The 24,222-nt window shown below is 42.0% G+C and overlaps 1 protein-coding gene across 3 annotated transcripts in view; it reads right to left on the bottom strand.

Annotated features, from left to right (window-relative positions):
• Positions 1 to 21,371: 21,371 nt before the first annotated feature.
• Positions 21,372 to 24,222, bottom strand: part of LOC139381020 (speckle-type POZ protein-like A) — a 55,066-nt gene continuing 52,215 nt past the window's right edge. For 2 of the 3 annotated variants that reach the window (XR_011628496.1, XR_011628497.1), the window contains 2 exons: positions 23,671 to 23,880; positions 23,515 to 23,627 (listed from right to left, as the gene is read on the bottom strand). Coding sequence is in view for 1 of the 3 variants with exons in the window: in XM_071124252.1 (XP_070980353.1) it covers positions 23,736 to 23,880 (145 nt within the window). In the remaining 2 variants the exon portion in view is untranslated. Of the gene's footprint in view, positions 23,881 to 24,222 lie in introns of all 3 variants that reach the window. The other variant, XM_071124252.1, reaches the window with a different exon arrangement.

Here is a 24,222-nt window from a genome sequence, read left to right as displayed (position 1 = left end):
CAATAGAAGATACAGGAGTTATGGGAGAGGTTTCTGATAACAATAGAAGATACAGGAGTAATAGGAGAGGTGTCTGATAACAATAGAAGGTACAGGAGTTATAGGAGAGGTGTCTGATAACAATAGAAGATACAGGAGTTATGGGAGAGGTTTCTGATAACAATAGAAGATACAGGAGTTATAGGAGAGGTGTCTGATAACAATAGAAGGTACAGGAGTTATAGGAGAGGTGTCTGATAACAATAGAAGATACAGGAGTTATAGGAGAGGTGTCTGATAACAATAGAAGGTACAGGAGTTATGGGAGAGGTTTCTGATAACAATAGAAGATACAGGAGTTATGGGAGAGGTGTCTGATAACAATAGAAGATACAGGAGTTATGGGAGAGGTGTCTGATAACAATAGAAGATACAGGAGTTATGGGAGAGGTGTCTGATAACAATAGAAGATATAGGAGAGGAGTCTGAAAACAATATAAGATACAGGAGTTATAGGAGAGGTGTCTGGTAACAATAGAAGATACAGGAGTTATGGGAGAGGTGTCTGATAACAATAGAAGATAAAGGAGTTATGGGATAGGTTTCTGATAACAATAGAAGATACAGCAGTTATGGGAGAGGTGTCTGATAACAATAGAAGATACAGGAGTTATGGGAGAGGTGTCTGATAACAATAGAAGATACAGGAGTTATAGGAGAGGTGCCTGATAACAATAGAAGGTACAGGAGTTATAGGAGAGGTGTCTGATAACAATAAAAGGTACAGGAGTTATAGGAGAGGTGTCTGATAACAATAGAAGATACAGGAGTTATGGAAGAGGTTTCTGATAACAATAGAAGATACAGGAGTTATAGGAGAGGTGTCTGATAACAATAGAAGGTACAGGAGTTATAGGAGAGGTGTCTGATAACAATAGAAGATACAGGAGTTATAGGAGAGGTGTCTGATAACAATAGAAGGTACAGGAGTTATGGGAGAGGTTTCTGATAACAATAGAAGGTACAGGAGTTATGGGAGAGGTGTCTGATAACAGGTACAGGTACAGGACAGATATACAGTTCAAAAGTTTTGGTCACTTAGAAATGTCCTTGTTTTTGAAAGAAAAGCACATATTTTTGTCCATTAACATAACATCAAATTGATCAGAAATACAGTGTAGACATGGTTAATGTTGTAAATGACTATTGTAGCTGGAAACTGCAGATTTTTAATGGAACAGAGGCACATTATCAGCAACCATCACTCCTGTGTTCCAATGGCACGTTGTGTTAGCTAATCCAAGTTTATCATTTTAAAAGGCTAATTGATCATTAGAAAATCCTTTTGCAATTATGTTAGCACAGCTGAAAACTGTTCTTCTGATTAAAGAAGCAATAAAACTGGCCGCCTTTAGACTAGTTGTGTATCTGGAGCATCAGCATTTGTGCGTTCGATTACAGGCTCAAAATGGTCAGAAACAAGTCTATTCTTGTTCTGAGAAATGAAGGCAAGAACTTGCCAAGAAACTGAAGATCTCGTGCAATGCTGTTTCCTATTCCCTTCACAGAACGGTGCAAACTGGCGCCTAACCAGAAAAGAAAGAGGAGTGGGAGGCCCCACTGAGCAAGAGGACAAGTACATCAGAGTGTCTAGTTTGAGAAACAGACAGTTGAGGACTTGTGAGGCATCTGTTTCTAAAACTAGACACGCTAATGTATTCCATTAACATTTGTTAGAGAGGGGAATGATCAAACACTCCAAGTTAAAATACGTATTTTCTGGAATGACAACATGACAGTGATCATGGAGCAGAGATAAACTGCCGATATTGTGAGATATGACATGAGGTGTGTGGGGTAGTACTGATGTTACAGTTCTGCTCTCAAGGACACAGATGCCCTTGAGAGTTATTTCCCCAAACTCTCAAAACACTGACAATAATAAAGACAGATGGTACTCTGTCCGCTGCATAAATGTTGCTTTTCCTCTTCACACACTAGACTGCCTCCAAGGCAGAAGGATAAAGGCTCTGGGATTCTATCACCTCATGTAATGTACAGTGCGTGGCAAAAGTATTCAGACCCCTCGATTTCTTCACATTTTGTGTTACAATGTGAGATTAAAATGTATTTCATTGTCAACAATCTACTCAAAACAGTCTGTCAAAGTGTAATAAAAATGTGATAACTAAATATATGTTAAATAAGTTTTCAGCCCCTTTGTTCTGGCCTAAATTAGTTCAGGAGTAAAATTTGTCTTAGCAAATCACATGGTGAAATGTGTGAAATCATAGGGGTTGACATGATTTTTGAATGGCTAACCCTTCCTCTGTCCCCCATACATACATATGTAAGGTCCCTCAGTCTAGTAGTGAATGACCAACCCTTCCTCTGTCCCCCATACATACATCTGTAAGGTCCCTTAGTCAACTATTGAATTTCAAGCACAGATTCAACTACAAAAACCAGGGAGATTTTGGAAAGCCTCATAAAGAACCACAGTGAATGGCTAACAATAAATCAGACATTGAATATCTCTTTAAACATGGTCATGTTAATTATTATTCTTTGTATTATGTATTTAACCACTCAGACACATCAAAGATACCGCTGGACTTCTGAACTGAGCTGCAGGACAGGAGTGAAACTGCTCAGGGATGTTACCATGAGGCCATTGGTGATTTTAAAACAGAGTTCGATGGCTGCGATGAGAAAACTGAGGAACAGAAAATAAGAATACAAAAAAAGATACATATATTCCACAACATGTTTTGTTTCAAGGCACTAAAGTAATAATGTAACAACAAAAAACAAGGCAAAGGGATTCATTTTTTGGCCTAAATACAAATCCAACACTGAGTAACTGCCTCCTTATTTTCAAACATGGTTGTGTTTGCATTATGTTATGGGTATGCTTGTCTTTGGCAAGGACAAGGGAGTTTTTAGGATAAAAATAAATGGAATAGAGCTAAGCACAGGCAAAATCCTACAGGAAAACCTGCTTCGGTCTGCTTTCCACCAGACACTGGGAGAGAAATTAATCTTGCAGCAGGACAATAACCTAAAACAGAAGGCCAAATATAGACTGGAGTTGCTTAGTAAGAAGTCAGTGAATATTGGCCAAGTTACAGTTGACTTAATTCTGCTTAAAAATCTATGGCAAGATTTGAGGAATTAGGAAAAGAATAACGGGCACAATTATTATTGCACAATCCAGGTGTGCGAAGCTCTTGGAAACTTACCCAGAAAGTGAGAAGTAGAGGGTGTGACAGGGGCAGATGTACCAGAAAGACAGCTTTTGGAGACTGACCCAGCTGTAATCACTGCCAAATGTGTTTCTAACATGTATTGATTCATGGAGCTTAAAAATAAGTCTTTCACTTTGACTTTACAGAATATTTTATGTTGACTGCTGACAAAAAAATTACAATTAAATGCATTTTAATCCCACTTTGTAACAATAAAATGTGAAGAAATCCAAGGGTTATGAGTACTTTTGCAAGGCACCCGATGTCAATCACTGGAATCAAAGACATGTTGGTTGAGTCTAAAAAACTGTAAATGAATCTCTAACATTATACAAATGACAAGAAGTGTATTATAATGAGCAAACTAAATCTAAATTAATCTATGTTAATATTTTAGTTCTAATCCTTTGTGCAATGCAAAGTGTGTTCTATATTTCAGTAAAGATATAAAATATATGTACAATAAATTATGTCCATTTCTTTTTATCTTTCATAAATATAGATATGAATTGTTCCTTAGTTTGTGTTTGGCAGCAATATCAAGTAGACATAGTCACATGTTATTTACTGCGGAGATAACATTATTAGTTATTATTTGTTTTTCTGCGTCATCTTGTTTCTAGTTATTGTTATGTAAGATAGAAAATAGGATATAGTGTAAGTCAAATGTTAAATATTTACTTTAAAGGATTGTTTTATAAAAATTACATACCTTAAAATCTATTTAGGTTTTTATGACATTAAACATGAACTTAGCACACGGAATGAGGTGGAATTGGTTATTTTTCTGCTTACTGTAAACTATGATGATTTCTAGCAATGGTGTATGTTTTATTTTATTTGCTATAAATAGGTGTCCAGAAGAAAGGTGTGATGAACTCCATACATTATATCTTCCATCAGGATGATCTGATTCGTCTCAGACAGCACAGCCAACACACAGCGCAGCCAACACAACACAGCCAAAACAGCACAGCCAACACACAGCGCAGCCAACACAGCAGAGCTAACACACTGTGCTGCCAACACTGCGCATCCAACACACCTCACAGCCAACACACTGCGCAGCCAACACACTGTCTGAGCCTCCAGTATTTATGCTGCAGTAGTTTATGTGTCGGGGGGCTAGGGTCAGTTTGTTATATCTGGAGTACTTCTCCTGTCCTATTCGGTGTCCTGTGTGAATTTAAGTGTGCTCTCTCTAATTCTCTCTTTCACTCTCTCGGAGGACCTGAGCCCTAGGACCATGCCTCAGGACTACCTGACATGATGACTCCTTGCTGTCCCCAGTCCACCTGGCCGTGCTGCTGCTCCAGTTTCAACTGTACTGCCTTATTATTATTCGACCATGCTGGTCATTTATGAACATTTGAACATCTTGGCCATGTTCTGTTATAATCTCCACCCGGCACAGCCAGAAGAGGACTGGCCACCCCACATAGCCTGGTTCCTCTCTAGGTTTCTTCCTAGGTTTTGGAGTTTTTCCTAGCCACCGTGCTTCTACACCTGCATTGCTTGCTGTTTGGGGTTTTAGGCTGGGTTTCTGTACAGCACTTTGAGATATCAGCTGATGTACGAAGGGCTATATAAATACATTTTATTTGATTTTTGATTTGATTTTATTTTGATTTTATTTTATTTTATTTGCAGCCAACACACCGGAGCCAAGCACTACAAAGCAAATCAAATTTTATTTGTCACATACACATGGTTAGCAGATGTTAATGCGAGTGTAGCGAAATGCTTGTGCTTCTAGTTCCGACAATGCAGTAATAACCAACAAGTAATCTAGCTAACAATTCCAAAACTATTACCTTATAGACACAAGTGTAAGGGGATAAAGAATATGTACATAAAGATATATGAATGAGTGATGGTACAGAGCGGCATAGGCAAGATACAGTAGATGGTATTGAGTACAGTATATACATATGAGATGAGTATGTAAACAAAGTGGCATAGTTAAAGTGGCTAGTGATACATGTATTACATAAAGATGCAGTAGATGATATAGAGTACAGTATATACGTATACATATGAGATGAATAATGTAGGGTATGTAAACATTATATTAGGTAGCATTGTTTAAAGTGGCTAGTGATATATTTTACATAAATTCCCATTATTAAAGTGGCTGGAGTTGAGTCAGTGTGTTGGCAGCAGCCACTCAATGTTAGTGGTGGCTGTTTAACAGTCTGATGGCCTTGAGATAGAAGCTGTTTTTCAGTCTCTCGGTCCCAGCTTTGATGCACCTGTACTGACCTCGCCTTCTGGATGATAGCGGGGTAAACAGGCAGTGGCTCGGGTGGTTGTTGTCCTTGATGATCTTTATGGCCTTCCTGTGACATCGGGTGGTGTAGGTGTCCTGGAGGGCAGGTAGTTTGCCCCCGGTGATGCGTTGTGCAGACCTCACTACCCTCTGGAGAGCCTTACGGTTGTGGGTGGAGCAGTTGCCGTACCAGGCGGTGATACAGCCCGACAGGATGCTCTCGATTGTGCATCTGTAGAAGTTTGTAAGTGCTTTTGGTGACAAGCCGAATTTCTTCAGCCTCCTGAGGTTGAAGAGGCGCTGCTGCGCCTTCTTCACGATGCTGTCTGTGTGGGTGGACCAATTCAGTTTGTCTGTGATGTGTACGCCTAGGAACTTCAAACTTACTACCCTCTCCACTACTGTTCCATCGATGTGGATAGGGGGGTGTTCCCTCTGCTATTTCCTGAAGTCCACAATCATCTCCTTAGTTTTGTTGACATTGAGTGTGAGGTTATTTTCCTGACACCACACTCCGAGGGCCCTCACCTCCTCCCTGTAGGCCGTCTCGTCGTTGTTGGTAATCAAGCCTACCACTGTTGTGTCGTCCGCAAACTTGATGATTGAGTTGGAGGCGTGCGTGGCCACACAGTCGTGGGTGAACAGGGAGTACAGGAGAGGGCTTAGAACGCACCCTTGTGGGGCCCCAGTGTTGAGGATCAGCGGGGAGGAGATGTTGTTGCCTACCCTCACCACCTGGGGGCGGCCCGTCAGGAAGTCCAGTACCCAGTTGCACAGGGCGGGGTCGAGACCCAGGGTCTCGAGCTTGATGACGAGCTTGGAGGGCACTATGGTGTTAAATGCCGAGCTGTAGTCGATGAACAGCATTCTCACATAGGTATTCCTCTTGTCCAGATGGGTTAGGGCAGTGTGCAGTGTGGTTGAGATTGCATCGTCTGTGGACCTATTTGGGCGGTAAGCAAATTGGAGTGGGTCTAGGGTGTCAGGTAGGGTGGAGGTGATATGGTCCTTGACTAGTCTCTCAAAGCACTTCATGATGACGGAAGTGAGTGCTACGGGGCGGTAGTCGTTTAGCTCAGTTACCTTAGCTTTCTTGGGAACAGGAACAATGGGATAGGGATTGATTGAATATGTCCGTAAACACACCAGCCAGCTGGTCTGCGCATGCTCTGAGGTGGGGATGCCGTCTGGGCCTGCAGCCTTGCGAGGGTTAACACGTTTAAATGTTTTCCTCGAGCCGGCTGCAGTGAAGGAGAGTCTGCATGTTTTGGTTGCAGGCCGTGTCAGTGGCACTGTATTGTCCTCAAAGCGGGCAAAAAAGTTTAGTCTGCCTGGGAGCAAGACATCCTGGTCCGTGACGGGGCTGGCTTTCTTTTTGTAATTCGTGATTGACTGTAGACCCTGCCACATACCTCTTGTGTCTGAGCCGTTGAACTGAGATTCTACTTTGTCTCTATACTGACGCTTAGCTTGTTTGATTGCCTTGCGGAGGGAATAGCTACACTGTTTGTATTCGGTCATGTTTCCGGTCACCTTGCCCTGATTAAAAGCAGTGGTTCGCGCTTTCAGTTTCACGCGAATGCTGCCATCAATCCACGGTTTCTGGTTTGGGAATGTTTTAATCGTTGCTATGGGAACGACATCTTCAACGCACGTTCTAATGAACTCGCTCACCGAATCAGCGTATTCGTCAATGTTGTTGTTTGATGCAATACGAAACATATCCCAGTCCACGTGATGGAAGCAGTCTTGGAGTGTGGAATCAGATTGGTCGGACCAGCGTTGAACAGACCTCAGCGCGGGAGCTTCTTGTTTTAGTTTCTGTCTGTAGGCAGGGATCAACAAAATGGAGTCGTGGTCAGCTTTTCCGAAAGGAGAGCGGGGCAGGGCCTTATATGCGTCGCGGAAGTTAGAATAGCAATGATCCAAGGTTTTTCCAGCCCTGGTTGCGCAATCGATATGCTGATACAATTTAGGGAGTCTTGTTTTCAGATTAGCCTTGTTAAAATCCCCAGCTACAATGAATGCAGCCACAGGATATATGGATTCCAGTTTTCAAAGAGTCAAATAAAGTTCGTTCAGAGCCATCGATGTGTCTGCTTGGGGGGGAATATATACGGCTGTGATCATAATCGAAGAGAATTCCCTTGGTAGATAATGCGGTCGACATTTGATTGTGAGGAATTCTAAATCAGGTGAACAGAAGGACTTGAGTTCCTGTATGTTGTTGTGGCCACACCACGTCTCGTTAACCATGAAGCATACGCCCCCGACTCCGATAGCGTCTTTCCAGTGAGCCATGTTTCCGTGAAGCAAAGAACGTTACAGTCTCTGATGTCCCTCTGGAATGCTACCCATGCTCGGATTTCATCAACCTTGTTGTCAAGAGACTGGACATTGGCGAGTAGAATGCTAGGGAGTGGTGTGCGATGTGCCCGTCTCCGGAGCCTGACCAGAAGACCGCTTCGTTTCCCCCTTTTACGAAGTCGTTTTTTGGGGTCGCCGGCTGGGATCCATTCCGTTGTCCTGGGTGAAAGGCAGAACACAGGATCCGCTTCGCGAAAGTCATATTCTTGGTCGTACTGATGGTGAGTTGACGTTGCTCTTATATTCAGTAGTTCTTCTCGACTGTATGTAATGAAACCTAAGATGACCTGGGGTACCAATGTAAGAAATAACACGTAAAAAAACAAAAAACTGCATAGTTTCCTAGGAACGCGAAGCGAGGCGGCCATCTCTGTCGGCGCCGGAAGTCACTGCACACTCTGGTGGATGATAACCTTCAATCTGGATAACAACACAAAACAAATCTTAACACTAGAGAAATGTATCGAAAAATATTACGAAAACAAGCAACACCCAAACATGACGGAGAGTAAGACAGGGGAACCTATTTCAAAACGAAAACGTGACTCTTCTATTGACACAGATTATTTAATATTTTCACCACTGGGAATGGTAAAGGTCGAAACCGATCTGTTAAAATCAATAAATGACAATATACTTGAATGGGTATCCTTGAATTAGTCAGTAAGGATATAAAAGATTTGAAGGCCTCAAGGTGAGTGATGAAGAAGCTGCGACATTGGAGAAAGATGCAAACAAGCTAAAAGGGACAGTCAATAAGATTGAAACCGAAGTGAATGAACTTAAAAAGTTCAGAGACACAAACATGGCTATTTTAAACATTACAAAGTTCTTATAGACGAGGAAAATAATGAAACAATTCTAGCCCGGTTATGGATTGTAATAATACAACAAAAAATATAGATTTTCTGTCTATCTTCACATATAACTAATTGGAACACAAAAGCACTAATTCAACACGGTGAAGATAAAAACTCAGTAAACAGAAGGAACAGTATGTGTGGATGGTGTGGTGTGTTTCTTTTATGTTTGGGAAAGTGTGGCGGTGAGTGAGAAAGGAAATGGTTGCATATCCCAGAACCAATGTATTGCTGTGAGCGGGGGGTGAGAGAGAGTTTTCAATGTTGTTCAGATGATGGATATACTTTTATAATGAATTATACATTTAATTTATTTATTGTCCTATCATGGGGAACACATTTTTTAAAATAAATTATACATCTAATTTATTTATGAACCTATATTGATGGAACGGTCCACAACCCTATACCCTAGACACCCACCTGAATGACCCAGATACTAAGGAGAAGTCCCTAACTGTTTTATGGGTCTGCTGTAAGCAGTCTGTATGCAGCCAAAATGCAGTCAAGAGACCAAGAGCAGCACTGCCCCCTCAAGATTCTGAGCCTGCTTGGCAGGGTCGGTCCTGCAAAGCCAAAGTCCCCTAAAGGGAGAGCATAATATACAAGGAAATTCTCAAAGCTGCTAATGAGAACCTTGACGACCTTGTACCTAGCCGGTGGGGATTCCGGCGGGGTGCCCCCACACAGGCAGTGGCAGTGCTGGCAACACTAGCTGCAGTAACCCATGGAGAGGGGGTCACACTCAGGCATTCAGAGAGGGGGTATATTATTGTGACCCTGGTGGCACAAAATCAAAAGTCTGACTGCATAGAGATGCTTGGGAATATGGACAATACGGGGGACCGTGTTGTGGGTGTTTCAGGGAAAAGGTGTTCATTTGACCTCCATCATCTAGGATGTGACAATGGTTAATAAAATCTCTCCATTTCTGCCCATTTTTTTGCATGGTTTTGCAGGCCTTCTCATACAGCTGTAACTGTAAATGCATTTGTAAATCAGGACCTTTCTTGAGTTGGGCTCTGGGATGGTGCAACTGTTGAGAATGTGAGCCTATGGTTGTGTGGGGGGAAAGGGTTGGGTGTGTGTGAGTGTCGTGTCTTTGGCTATGCCGGATTAATTGCTATGACATGCTATTCTATAAAATATTTTCTTCGTAATTAATATCACCTGATTGAGCTAATCAGGTAAATGTAATTAACTAGAGAGTTGGGCACCACAAAATAGTATTTATAGAGCTGTTATCTTCCGAATGGACTCTTAAAGATTTAGCAATATTTTAGATCAATAGCAGTCAACATTAATCGTCTTCTTACTTCAGTCTCATATTCTGAAAGTTGTAAATTCTTGGTTATCTGCAAGAATCCTGGCTAACAATCAGCAATACAAAATTGGGTTTAATTATTTATTTACTAAATAGCTAACTAATCACACAGAATAACATATACAAAGAATGAATTATACCTGGATAATTCTTTACGTCATAGGAAAACGTCCCTAGCGGGCGGAACAGATATGACAGCTTGTTACACAAAAGAAAAGGGGCGGGTTTGAGTGAAAGAGCGGGAGACTGGAACAGAGGCGAAGCTGTGTCATCGTAAATACAGTATCTTATGCTTTCTAAATTACTGCCCATTTGGAAAAGGAAAATGCAATAAATATTTACTCTGAGCTACGCTTCAGTAGGTTGGTGGTAGATGGAAGACTGTGTTGCCAAACCGAGTCCTTTGAAGAATGTCTCTGGTGGTCACTTCAATAAGTTGTAGTAACGTTGTTGTGTGGTAGATGGTAGATACTCTGTCTGTTCCTTCCTATCCTGCGTTTGCAGCTGCGGTCGCTAACTCAACGGCTAGGAGGTATCACTTCTGTCGTGAATAAGAGTTCAAAGTTCATACCATTCGCAACCAAAGCTCATGCTGATGTTGGCTTCGTTCTGTGGTTTTATCTGAACCATTCTGACATGGGATCGTCATCCTCAAATCCGCAGAACAGAAAGTTGTGTTGTAGTCAAGAGCTTATATAGGAAGGAAGAGGAGGGTGTGTATGAAAAGTTGTATAGCCTTTGTCCCTTCACAGGGGAGGACCACTGATTGAGCAGCCCTGTCTTATGAAAATCCAAATCTCACATTTTAGAAGCTAAAATCACATTTCATCCCATCACAAATAATGTCATATTCAAACATTTAAATTGAACAACAATTCCATGTGAATCCGATAACTCTGATGTGTAGACTTTCCACTGTAGAGTTTATGTAATCTTATCATTGAGAATGTCTCCGATGACAACCGAACTGACATCATATTCATTAAGTACCACTGCATATGTTCAATTGTTCGGATTACCAGAATATAGTTAATTTCCCCCCACATACTGATATTCCCAGAATCTCTATGTTAACCAAGGTTTTTTTTGATGTAACCTCAGTAGGTTTGATAAGAGAAGGGGGGGAAGAGGTATTTATGACGGTCATAAACCTATCCCCCAGGCCAACGTCATGACATTTGAATCCCACAACTGGAGTAAAAGATGGTAGGGACAATACAGGATGATTCACAATAATTGTTTGCTAATACAATAATTGCTTATAATAATGTAATTTTGGTAATTTTGGTAATCCTTTGCATAAATTGCCTACATTACTACAAATATTAATAGCTAATTATGGAAAATAAGAAACAGGATTCTTTTATATATTTGATGGCTATATATAGTACAAATCGAGGTGAGGGCGATGGAAATGCATTTGGCGGTTGATCTACTTCTGTTCTGTAAATGGCACTGGATGCTCTTTTCGAAGGATGGATCCCAGTCTTTTCAGGGCTATGGGATACGAGGGGTCGGGGGTGGTCTGCCGGGCATTGGGATGACAACCCAACTCGGGATGAGGAGAACTTTTAGCGGGTGGAATAGTGGGGACCAATTGGAGGTTTACTAAGTAGCAATGCAAATATCATGGTACAGTTATAGACACTCAATCATCATGAGTGTCTATATAGCTGTATAAATAGAATTGTGTCTCATTATGGTAAGTGGTGAAAGTATAGTATATATGGTATAGTCAGTTACAATTGTAATAGCTTAGCAGATAATTAGAAAAGACGATCAGCCTTTAGAGGCCACCTGTCTAAAAGAGAAGGAATATAATATCTATTATTTACAGGAAACTCATTCAACAATTTTAGATTAAGTTTTGTGGAAAAAGGACTGGGGGAGTGAAATATATTTCTCCCATGGGCAAAGAAATTCAAAAGGGGTGACAATATTAATTAACAACAATTAGAATTTTGATCGAAATGTGCAAATTGTCCAAACAGATCATCAAGGTAGATGGAATATTTTAAATACGTTATTGGACAATAAACAGATATGGCTTATTAACCTACACGGTCTGAATAATGATGATCCAAGCTTCTTTGAAAATATATATAAGAATTGATCAACTCTACAAGCAACACTAGACTCTATTATTATGGTGGGAGATTTTAATACGGTCTTAAATACCTCTATGGACCGGAAAGGAAATCGCACTATAAACTATCACCCTCAGGCACAGGAATGTCATGGATATATTGGAATTAGTGGATATATGGAGACTTAAATACACTGACCTTATACAGTGGGGCAAAAAAGTATTTAGTCAGCCACCAATTGTGCAAGTTCTCCCACTTAAAAAGATGAGAGGCCTGTAATTTTTATCATAGGTACACTTCAACTATAACAGACAAAATGAGGGAAAAAAATCCAGAAAATCACATTATAGGATTTTAAATGAATTTCTTTGCAAATTATGGTGGAAAATAAGTATTTGGTCACCTACAAACAAGCAAGATTTCTGGCTCTCACAGACCTGTAACTTCTTCTTTAAGAGGTTCCTCTGTCCTCCACTCGTTACCTGTATTAATGGCACCTGTTTGAACTTGTTATCAGTATAAAAGACACCTTACAGGTTATGTCGATATAGGACTCGTTTTACTGTGGATATAGATACTTTTGTACCTGTTTCCTCCAGCATCTCACAAGGTCCTTTGCTGCTGTTCGGGGATTGATTTGCAATTTTCGCACCAAAGTACGTTCATCTCTAGGAGACAGAACACGTCTCCTTCCTGAGCGGTATGACGGCTGTGTGGTCCCATGGTATTTATACTTGTGTACTATTGTTTGTACAGATGAATGTGATATTCAGGCGTTTGGAAATTGCTCCCAAGGATGATGTCTTGGCTGATTTCTTTTGATTTTCCCATGATGTTAAGCAACAAGTCATTGAGTTTGAAGGTAGGCCTTGAAATACATCCACAGGTACATCTCCAATTGACTCAAATTATGTCAATTAGTCTATCAGAAGCTTCTAAAGCCATGACATCATTTTCTGGAATTTTCCAAGCTGTTTAAAGGCACAGTCAACTTAGTGTATGTAAACTTCTGACCCACTGGAATTGTGATAAAGTGAATTATAAGTTAAATAATCTGTCTGTAAACAATTGTTTGAAAAATTACTTGTCATGCACAAAGTAGATGTCCTAACTGACTTGCCAAAACTATAGTTTAACAAGATATTTGTGGAGTGGTTGAAAATTGAGTTTTAATGACTCCAACCTAAGTGTACGTAAACTTCCGAATTCAACTGTAATTGGCATATATATTAATCTTACAGAATTTCCACGTGGGCAAGGATATTGGAAATGTAATCAAAGCCTACTAGATGATAAAGAAGAATTTATAACTGACTTTTTCAGACATCGGTACAGCAGATCCCCTTACTGTATGGGACACTTTTAAATGTGCCTTTAGAGGCCATGCAATTCAGTACTCATCCTCATCTATAAAACAAAAGCAATTTAGATCAAAAGAGTCCATATTAACAAAGGAAATTGAAGGACTAACAGTACAGTTAGATAGCAATAAAAACTGTAACCTAGAGGCACAGAATAACACAAATACACGGAGGAACTAATTCAAGAAAGATCCAGTGTAATATATTATATAAAATAAAGCGATTTGGGTGGAATATGGAGAAAAATGCACCAAATTATTTTTCAGTCTTCAATATAGAAATGCTTCCAATTTTTTTTTATTGAAACTTGTTACAAATGGAGTCACGCATGATTCACCGAATGATATTTTGAAAGAGGAAGTAAAATTCTTTAAGAATATGTTTTTGTTTCAGTCTCCATCTCCACTAACTGAAACTAATTGTATGGATGTTTCCCTTATAATAATAATAATGTAAAATTAACAGCTGTACAGAAAGACTCATGTGAAGGCAAATGACAGAGGAGGAACTTCTTGATGCAATTAAAGCCTTTAAGGATGGGAAAACTCCAGGGCTGGATGGCATACCAGTGGAAGTTTCCCAAACTTTTTTTGATATACTCAGAGGACCGTTATTAGCATGTTTTAACCACTCCTATGTAAATGGTAGATTATCGGGCACACAACAAGGTCTGATATGATTATTACTGAAACAGGACCCAAGTGGTATATATAAAGATCCAGTCCATTTAAACAATTGGAGGCCTCTTAAACTTCAGTGTTGTGATGCAAAAATCCTATCAAAATGCTTAGCGGATAGAATTAAAAAAGTATTGTCAGATATTATTCATCCTAATCAGACAGGTGTTTTACATGGACGATACCTTGGAGATAATATATGACAAGTACTGGAAACAATAGAATATTATGAAATATCGGGGACACCAGGCCTGGTTTTCATAGCTGATTTTGAAAAGGCTGTTGATAAAGTACAACTGGAGTTTATATATAAATGTCTGGAATATTTCAATTTTGGGTAATCAACTATAAGATGGGTTAAAGTTATGTATAGAAACCCGAGGTGTAAAATAGTAAACATCTCAGAAAGTTGTGATAAATAAAAACAACCAATTTCATTTAAGGACCAAAAAACTGACAGCTGTGCCATATAAATTGCAAAATAGTTGGCAGAGTCATTAGGTCATTTATTTTGGTCACAAGTCCAGGAATGGCTGAAGAATTGCAACATTTGCCTAGAACTAACGCTGCAGATAGCAATACTGGGAGATTTGAAAAGCGACACTTTTTATGGATATCTTTAAGAAATGGCTTTCTTCTTGGCACTCTTCCATAAAGGCCAGATTTGTGCAATATACGACTGATTGTTGTCCTATGGACAGAGTCTCCCACCTCAGCTGTAGATCTCTGCAGTTCATCCAGAGTGATCATGGGCCTCTTGGCTGCATTTCTGATCAGTCTTCTCCTTGTATGAGCTGAAAGTTTAGAGGGACGGCCAGGTCTTGGTAGATTTGCAGTGGTCTGATACTCCTTCCATTTCAATATTATCGCTTGCACAGTGCTCCTTGGGATGTTTAAAGCTTGGGAAATCTTTTTGTATCCAAATCCGGCTTTAAACTTCTTCACAACAGTATCTCGGACCTGCCTGGTGTGTTCCTTGTTCTTCATGATGCTCTCTGCGCTTTTAACGGACCTCTGAGACTATCACAGTGCAGGTGCATTTATATGGAGACTTGATTACACACAGGTGGATTGTATTTATCATCATTAGTCATTTAGGTCAACATTGGATCATTCAGAGATCCTCACTGAACTTCTGGAGAGAGTTTGCTGCACTGAAAGTAAAGAGGCTGAATAATTTTGCACGCCCAATCTTTCAGTTTTTGATTTGTTAAAAAAGTTTGAAATATCCAATAAATGTCGTTCCACTTCATGATTGTGTCCCACTTGTCGTTGATTCCTCACAAAAAAATACAGTTTTATATCTTTATGTTTGAAGCCTGAAATGTGGCAAAAGGTCGCAAAGTTCAAGGGGGCCGAATACTTTCGCAAGGCACTGTATATTTACCAACAAAAAGATATGGGGGATGATGAAATGATGCAGACAATTACACTGATGGAAGCAACAATCCTCCCGACTCTCTGTGGTCACTAAATATCTATTGGCACTTATCGTAAGAGGAGGGATGTTAACCGTGGTGTCCTGGCTAAATTCCCAATCTGTCCCTCATACCATCATGGCCACCTAATCATCCCCCATTTACAATTGGCTCATTCATCTCCCCTGTAACTATTCCCCAGGTTGTTGCTGTTAATGAGAATGTGTTCTCAGTCAACTTACCTGGCTAAATGACGAAATCAATACTGAATTTAATCAAATGCTATTGAAAGATGAAGTGCTGTAACCATGATGGATATTATGCTAATTATGGAAAGGAATAAGTACAACAAACTATACTGAACAAAAAATAGAAACGCACATTCAACAATTTCAAAGATTTTACCGAGTTACAGATCATAGAAGGAAATCAGTCAATTGAAAAATTCATTAGGCTCTAATTTATGGATTTCACATGACTGGGCAGGAACGCACCCATGGGAGGGCATAGGTCCATCCACTGGGGATCCAGGCCCAGCCAATCAGAATTAGCTCTGTTGGACATGACTGCAGTCAGCATGCCAATTGCACCCTCCTTCAAAATTTGAGACATCTAAGTCGTTGTGTATTTATTACGGATCCCCATAAGCTGCGGCCAAGGTAGCAGCTACTCTTCCAGAAAAATTAAGGCAGTTTATACAATTTTAAAAACGTTACAGTACATTAACTGTGTGCCCGCAGGCCACAACTCCACCACTATCACATAAACTCAGCAAACAAAGAAATGTACTCACTGTAAACTGCGTTTATTTTCAGCAAACTTAACATGTGTTAATATTTGTATGAACATAACAAGTACCATGTACCTGTCTCGCAGGTGTGATGTTTGGCTGTACCGATCCTGTGCGGGTGTTGTTACACGTGGTCTGACACAGCTGTCCATCCTGTCTCCCTATAGCCCCTGTCTCCCAACACTCCTTCCGTGGCCTCCAACTGCTCTTAAACGCTAGTAAAACCAAATGCATGCTTTTCAACCGTTCGCTGCCTGCACCAGCATGCCTGATTAGCATCACCACCCTGGATGGTTCCGACCTTGAATATGTGGACATCTATAAGTACCTAGGTGTCTGGCTAGACTGTAAACTCTCCTTCCAGACTCATATCAAACATCTCCAATCGAAAATCAAATCTAGAGTCGGCTTTCTATTCCGCAACAAAGCCTCCTTCACTCACGCCGCCAAACTTACCCTAGTAAAACTGACTATCCTACCGATCCTCGACTTCGGCGATGTCATCTACAAAATTGCTTCCAACACTCAGCAAACTGGATGCAGTTTATCACAGTGCCATCCGTTTTGTCACTAAAGCACCTTATATCACCCACCACTGCGACCTGTACGCTCTAGTCGGCTGGCCCTCGCTACATATTCGTCGCCAGACCCACTGGCTCCAGGTCATCTACAAGTCCATGCTAGGTAAAGCTCCGCCTGGTCTCAGTTCACTGGTCATGATGGCAACACCCACCCGTAGCACGCGCTCCAGCAGGTGTATCTCACTGATCATCCCTAAAGCCAACACCTCATTTGGCCGCCTTTCGTTCCAGTTCTCTGCTGCCTGTGACTGGAACGAATTGCAAAAATCGCTGAAGTTGGAGACTTTTATCTCCCTCACCAACTTCAAACATCTGCTATCTGAGCAGCTAACCGATCGTTGCAGCTGTACATAGTCTATCGGTAAATAGCCCACCCATTTTTACCTACCTCTTCCCCATACTGTTTTTATTTATTTACTTTTCTGCTCTTTTGCACACCAATACACCTGTACATGACCATCTGATCATTTATCACTCCAGTGTTAATCTGCAAAATTGTAATTATTCGCCTACCTCCTCATGCCTTTTGCACACAATGTATATAGACTCTCCTTTTTTTCTACTGTGTTATGGACTTGTTAATTGTTTACTCCATGTGTAACTCTGTGTTGTCTGTTCACACTGCTATGCTTTATCTTGGCCAGGTTGCAGTTGCAAATGAGAACTTGTTCTTAACTAGCCTACCTGGTTAAATAAAGGTGAAATAAAATAAAAAATAGCGTCTCACAGTATGGACATTGCAATTTATTGCCCTGGACACATCTGCAGTCCTCATGCCTCCTTGCAGCATGCCTAAGGCATGTTCACGCAGATGAGCAGGGACCCTGGGTGTTTTTTAGAGTCAGTAGAAAGGCCTCTTTACTGTCCTACATTTTCATAACTGTGACCTTAATGACCGTTCCACGGGTGCATGTTAATTCATTGTTTATTGAACATGCATGGGAAACAGTGTTTAAACCCTTTTAAATTAAGATCTGTGAAGTTATTTGGATTTTTACGAATGATCTTTGAAAGACAGGGTCCTGAAAAAGGGACGTTTCTTTTTTGCAGAGTTTATATATAGTGCATATGCGCACCTATGTTTGTGTTACTTCACAGTCCCCGCTGTTCCATAAGATGTTTTTTTTTAAATCTAATTTTACTGCTTGAGTGAGTTACTTGATGTGGAATAGAGTTCCATGTAGTCATGGTTCCATGTGGTACTGTGCACCTCCCATAGTCTGTTCTGGACTTGGGGACTGAAGAGACCTCTGGGGGCATGCATAGGTGTCCGAGCTGTGTGCCAGTAGTTTAGACAGACAGCTCGGTGCATTCAACATGTCAATACCTCTCATAAATACAAGTAGTGATGAAGTCAATCTCTCCTCCACTTTGAGCCAGGAGAGATTGACATGCATATTTGCTCTCTGTGTACATCCAAGGGCCAGTCGTGCTGCCCTGTTCTGAACCAATTGCAAAGTCCTTTTTTGTGGCACCTGACCACAGGACTGAACAGTAGTCCAGGTGGGACAAAACTAGGGCCTGTAGGACCTGCCTTGTTTATAGTGCAGTCTAGAAGGCAGAGCTGCGCCTTATCATGGACAGACTTCTCCCCATCTTAGCTACTGTTGTATCAATATGTTTTGACCTTTTATTTAACCAGGTAGGCCAGTTGAGAACAAGTTCTCATCTACAACTGCGACCTGGCCAATATAAAGCAAAGCAGTGCGACAAAAACACAGTTACACATGTACAGTCAATAACACAAAAGAAAAATCTATGTACAGTGTGTGCAAGAGTAGGGAGGCGGGCAATAAATAGGCCCTAGAGGTGAAAATAATACCAATTTAGCATTAATACTGGAGTGATAGATGTGCAGATATTTCCCCATTCTCATCGACGGGGCTGTAGTGGAGCAGGTCCAAACACAGTTGTGAAGAGGGCACGACAACGCCTATTCCCCCTCAGGAAACTAAAAAGATTTGGCATGGGTCCTGAGATGCTGCAACATCGAGAGCACAATACAGCTGAACTCAATTCTGCCTTCTAAATACCAGCTGAAAGCAAATTCTGACAGAATAGACCTCACTGTATCCTTGAGACATTTGTCATTAATCCCAACATGATAATACTCACTCAACTTCAAAAGCTGTTCCTCTGTAAACTGCAGAAGCAACTCTTCAAAAGGAGCATGAACAAAATCCTCAATAGACGCCATAATGCTACAACCAAAATGAACAGATTAGTAGCCCAAACTTTGAACTGCCCTAATGAGCACATCGACTACATAGCTGACTTAACAGTGCAAAAACAGATCAGTGTATCACTTGAGTTTCCCCAAATCCTATTGTTTACCCTAGTCTTTGGTGGCTATTGATGCACTAGAGCCCGCTGGCACGAAGGAGGAACCAGCTTGCAGGTAACCAACCCACGGATGTGCCCCCCAGACAGCTGCTCTGACCGCTATCACCACACAAGAGTAATAAACGACGCACAACGTGCTCCCTGCAGGAACTCAACGCTATATCTAACAGGAGGAAAGACCATAGCTCTGGGCAATGAGTTGTGTCTGCCTCAAAACTTCTCACTGTCATACATGGCAAAGACATGGCACCTTCATAATCCGATGACCCAACAGGGAACAGAACAAAGTGTCTCTAGACAGTACAGGAAAATAAACTTCGTCATCTTCTCTCCACTGATGCACCAAATCAAAACTTGTAATAAATAAACAAGTCACCAACCCGATACCTTAGAAGGTCATTTCTCTAAAACCAATTGAAGTGTGATTAAACACACAACTACAAAAAAGTCAACATGTAATACACAATATCGCATACAAATGGCCATACAGGCTTCTGGGACAATAGCAGAACTAAGCAATCCACTTGACCCACCAAAGAGTCAGCAATTAGCGCTAACAAATTACAATATACCATGTATAGTAGGGATAATGTCAAAATAGCCAAGGCAGAATCCCAGATGAGCCCTTGTCACAACCTGGCTCTAGCTGGTGACACAGGGGAGTCCACACAGCGGCAGTTAAGGAGTAACAAAAATATTTATGAAATAACTAAGTATAAAACTACAAAGGAAAACTAACCTGTGAAGTGTGAAAGTAAGCATGTGAGGGGTGTAATGGAGATGAAGGTAAAATGGGTGTGTTAAAGGTGCACCTAATCAAAACCAATCAACCAGATCACAAAACAAAATGGTGCTTGTGGAGAGAGAGGGAAGACTGGGCACCAGGACCTTTTATCACCTTGTTGATCCCAAACCCAGGTGCAACTTGTCACCTTAACAACCCAATCAGCTCCACCTGTCCCCAATCTGCAAATAAAAACACAGAGGCAGGGAGAGCGTAACAAACAGACTGGACCACAGCGCTGTCCTCTATAAACAGACTGGCCTACAGCTCTGTCCTCTCTGAAGATATTGTAGGACCAGGGCTCCCGAGTGGCGCTGTGGTCTAGGCGTCACTGAAGTAGCTGGTTCGAATCCAGGCTGTATCACATCCGGCCGTGATTGGGAGTCAGCGTCGTCTGTTTGGCCATCATTGTAAATAAGAATGTGTTATTAACTGACTTGCCTCGTTAAATAAAATAAAAATTGTCCGCAGTCCTGTCTTCACAACTCCTTGGTTCAGTATGATCTTTTATCTTTACGTTTGATGGAACATTATGCTTAGTTTAGTTGGGATAGATGAACCACACTTTAAAGATGCAGAACAGGACTTTGTGTTGGGCAAGTTGTACAGAAGAGATTTGTCTGGAGATGTATCTACTACTAAGGAGGCCACTGTTTGCAGCTTAATTTGATCACAGGAGCAAAGATACATTCATGCTGCTGCAGTGTTAATACTGGGATGCTGGTTTGACGTGGCGTATGGAGCGTATGGCGCGTGGCGTATGGAGCGTATGGCGCGTGGCGTATGGAGCGTATGGCGCGTGGCGTATGGAGCGTAGCGTATGGAGCGTATGGCGCGTGGCGTATGGAGCGTATGGCGTATGGCGTATGGAGCCCGTATGGCGCGTGGCGTATGGAGCCCGTATGGCGCGTGGCGTATGGAGCGTATGGCGCGTGGCGTATGGAGCCCGTATTCTATTAGTTAAATACAAATGTATTTAGCAGTAACATCTTGATGTTAGCTATGGAAGAGGACTCACAGGTGTGAAGACTGACTACACTAGTAACCGTTTAGGAGAAGCAGGCAGCCAGGCAGACCTGGTGAGGTAAAGGACACATCGATAGAACAGCACAGATACACTGCTCAAAAAAATAAAGGGAACATTTAAACAACACAATGTAACTCCGAGACGCCGTGGAGAACGTTCTGCTGCCTGCAACAGCCAGACAGACCTGGTGAAGTAAAGGACAAATCAATAGAACAGCACAGATATAACAGCCATCACAGAACACTTGACCACGTGATGAATTAATGGCAGGTAAATAAAGATGCATCTTTAATGAGTTAATGCAGGCATTCTCTCAGACAACAATCTTTTTCCAACATTGCAACAGAACACAGAATGACTGAGTAATTCCATGTAAAAGGATGTCACTTTCTGTCATTTACAAAATCTTCTAAATAGGCATCTGCCATACCACATAACAGCAGCTATGACACACTGTTAACGACCAACATGTGACCCATCAATACACACATCATGGCTGTACGGCCAACGTGAACCATTCATGCAGGTTCAGATCAGGAAAAGTTTACATTTCTTCCATTGATGAATTGAATCATTTGAGGTCCTGACTGCTTAGAATGTGAAGCTGGCCTGACCCCTGACCCCTATAACAAAGACAGTAATAATGGACAGTGATACTCAGCACCCTGTACACGTCCAAGACTGTTGGAGCCTAGTTTGCACTGACTGGACTCAATTAATTAAAATCCTTTACAGATACTTGTAGATAATTGCAGAAAAAAATACAGGACCATGCATTAGTCTTTCCCATGTTTATCTTTTGCCAAGCACAATAGATTAAGAATATACCATGAGTGTACAAAACATTAGGAACACCTTCCTAATATTGAGTTGCAACCCCCTTTTGCCCTCAGAACAGCCCCAATTCTTCAGGGCATGCTCTAGAAGGTGTTGAAAGAGTTCCTCACTGATGCTGACTCCAATGCTTTCCACAGTTGTGTGAAGTTGGCTTGATGTCCTTTGGGTGGTGGACTATTCTTGATACACACAGGAAACTGTTGAGCGTGAAAAACCCGGCAGCGTTGCAGTTCTTGACACACTCAAACGGGTGCACCTGGCCCCTACTACCATACCCCGTTCAAAGGCACTTAAATCTTTTGTCTTGCCCACTCACCCTCTGAATGGCACGCATACATAATGTCATGTCTCAAGGCTTATAAATCCTTATTTACCATGTATCCTCCCCTTCATCTACACTGATTGAAGTGGATTTAACAAGTAACATCGATAAGGGATCATAGCTTTCACCTGGTCAGTCTATGTCATGGAAAGAGAAAGTGTTCCTAATGTTTTGTATACTCAGTGTATAATATTTGCATGTTGGTAGTAGTATGGAAACCTAAATCTCTTGAAGTTGAATCTATAGATTGCTCTTTGCATAAGTCTCCCATCATCCAATGGGAGACTGTTTGGGGAAAGAGCCTTTCCTATTCGTCCAATACTTTTTCTAGTGTAGAGGCAGAGACTATCGACATGTTCAAGTCTTCCATACAATAATAACAGCATCAACACAGTCTTTTAACACCAGGAAACACCTTCTGAAGATGGTTGAACAGTCATTTACATAGAAATGGTGCCATCAATATGGGGCATACTCATCTTCTAAAAAGTGTAAAGAATTGACTTTGCACTGAAAGTGTTCACGATTTTTAATGTCTAGTCACAAAATGGGCTTAACATTACAAATATATAATATTTCCCATGAATCAAACGCTTAACACGTCCCTATAGAATTCCATATCAAAATTACTATGGGAACTAGTGCAATCTGGAGGCAGCCTGGTCTGTGGGACGGGGCAGCCTGGTCTGTGGGACGGGGCAGCCTGGTCTGTGGGACGGGGCAGCCTGGTCTGTGGGACGGGGCAGCCTGGTCTGTGGGACGGGGCAGCCTGGTCTGTGGGACGGGGCAGCCTGGTCTGTGGGACGGGGCAGGTACAGAGTCAAATAGAGAGAACACAGTGGATCAGCTCCAACGGCAGATAGATTAAGGCCATTTGAAATGACAGAAAAATAGCGACAAAACTTGAGGACCAAAACCAAACGTTACTTTCTACCAGTTGGAGTCAGTCTCCCATGCTACCAGCCCTGATCAGATAGAAACCAATAGGATGAGACGGACAGTCTATGAGGGAACTGGGGGGATCTCTTCTTCATAGTCCTGTGTCCCCATGGTGTCTCAGCTCTGTCTGGATTAGAGGGCTGCCTCAGCTCTCAGTCTGGATCAGAGGGCTGCCTCAGCTCTCAGTCTGGATCAGAGGGCTGCTTCAGCTCTCAGTCTGGATCAGAGGGCTGCCTCAGCTCTCAGTCTGGATCAGAGGGCTGCCTCAGCTCTCAGTCTGGATCAGAGGGCTGCCTCAGCTCTCAGTCTGGATCAGAGGGCTGCCTCAGCTCTCAGTCTGGATCAGAGGGCTACCTCAGCTCTCAGTCTGGATCAGTGGGCTGCCTCAGCTCTCAGTCTGGATCAGTGGGCTGCCTCAGCTCTCTGTCTGGATCAGTGGGCTGGATCAGTGGGCTGCCTCAGCTCTCTGTCTGGATCAGTGGGCTGCCTCAGCTCTCTGTCTGGATCAGAGGGCTGTAGCAGTCAGGACTGTTTTAGGCGTTTCCTCGGCAGGCCGAAGGGAGGGCACTGTGCCGATGCCAAGGCTCTGAAGGCCTCGGCCACTAAGTGAGGGTGGGACTGGATCATTGACTTCCAGCCTGCCGTCTCCATTATGTCCGTGGCATGACTGCAATGCAACCACACAGACAGGAAATTAAAACAGAGACAATAAAAAACAATTTAGATGACTGGGGCTGTAATGATAGAATAAATACAACCCTCCCATCCATGTAGTCTATTAATCTCCACCCCTTGCCTGGCTCACTCTCTCTCCTTCTCCCCCCCTGCCTGGCTCACTCTCTCTCCTTCTCCCCCCCTTGCCTGGCTCACTCTCTCTCCTTCTCCCCCCCTTGCCTGGCTCACTCTCTCTCCCCCCCTACCTGGCTCACTCTCTCCCCCCCTTGCCTGGCTCACTCCCCCCCCCCCCCTTGCCTGGCTCACTCTCTCCCCCCCCCCCTTGCCTGGCTCA

Source organism: Oncorhynchus clarkii, chromosome 22 (assembly GCF_045791955.1).
Source record: "Oncorhynchus clarkii lewisi isolate Uvic-CL-2024 chromosome 22, UVic_Ocla_1.0, whole genome shotgun sequence".
Classification (NCBI taxonomy): Eukaryota; Metazoa; Chordata; class Actinopteri; order Salmoniformes; family Salmonidae; genus Oncorhynchus; species Oncorhynchus clarkii.
The sequence above is the reverse complement of the archived record's forward strand: the minus strand, read 5'-3'. Positions and strand labels throughout refer to the sequence as shown.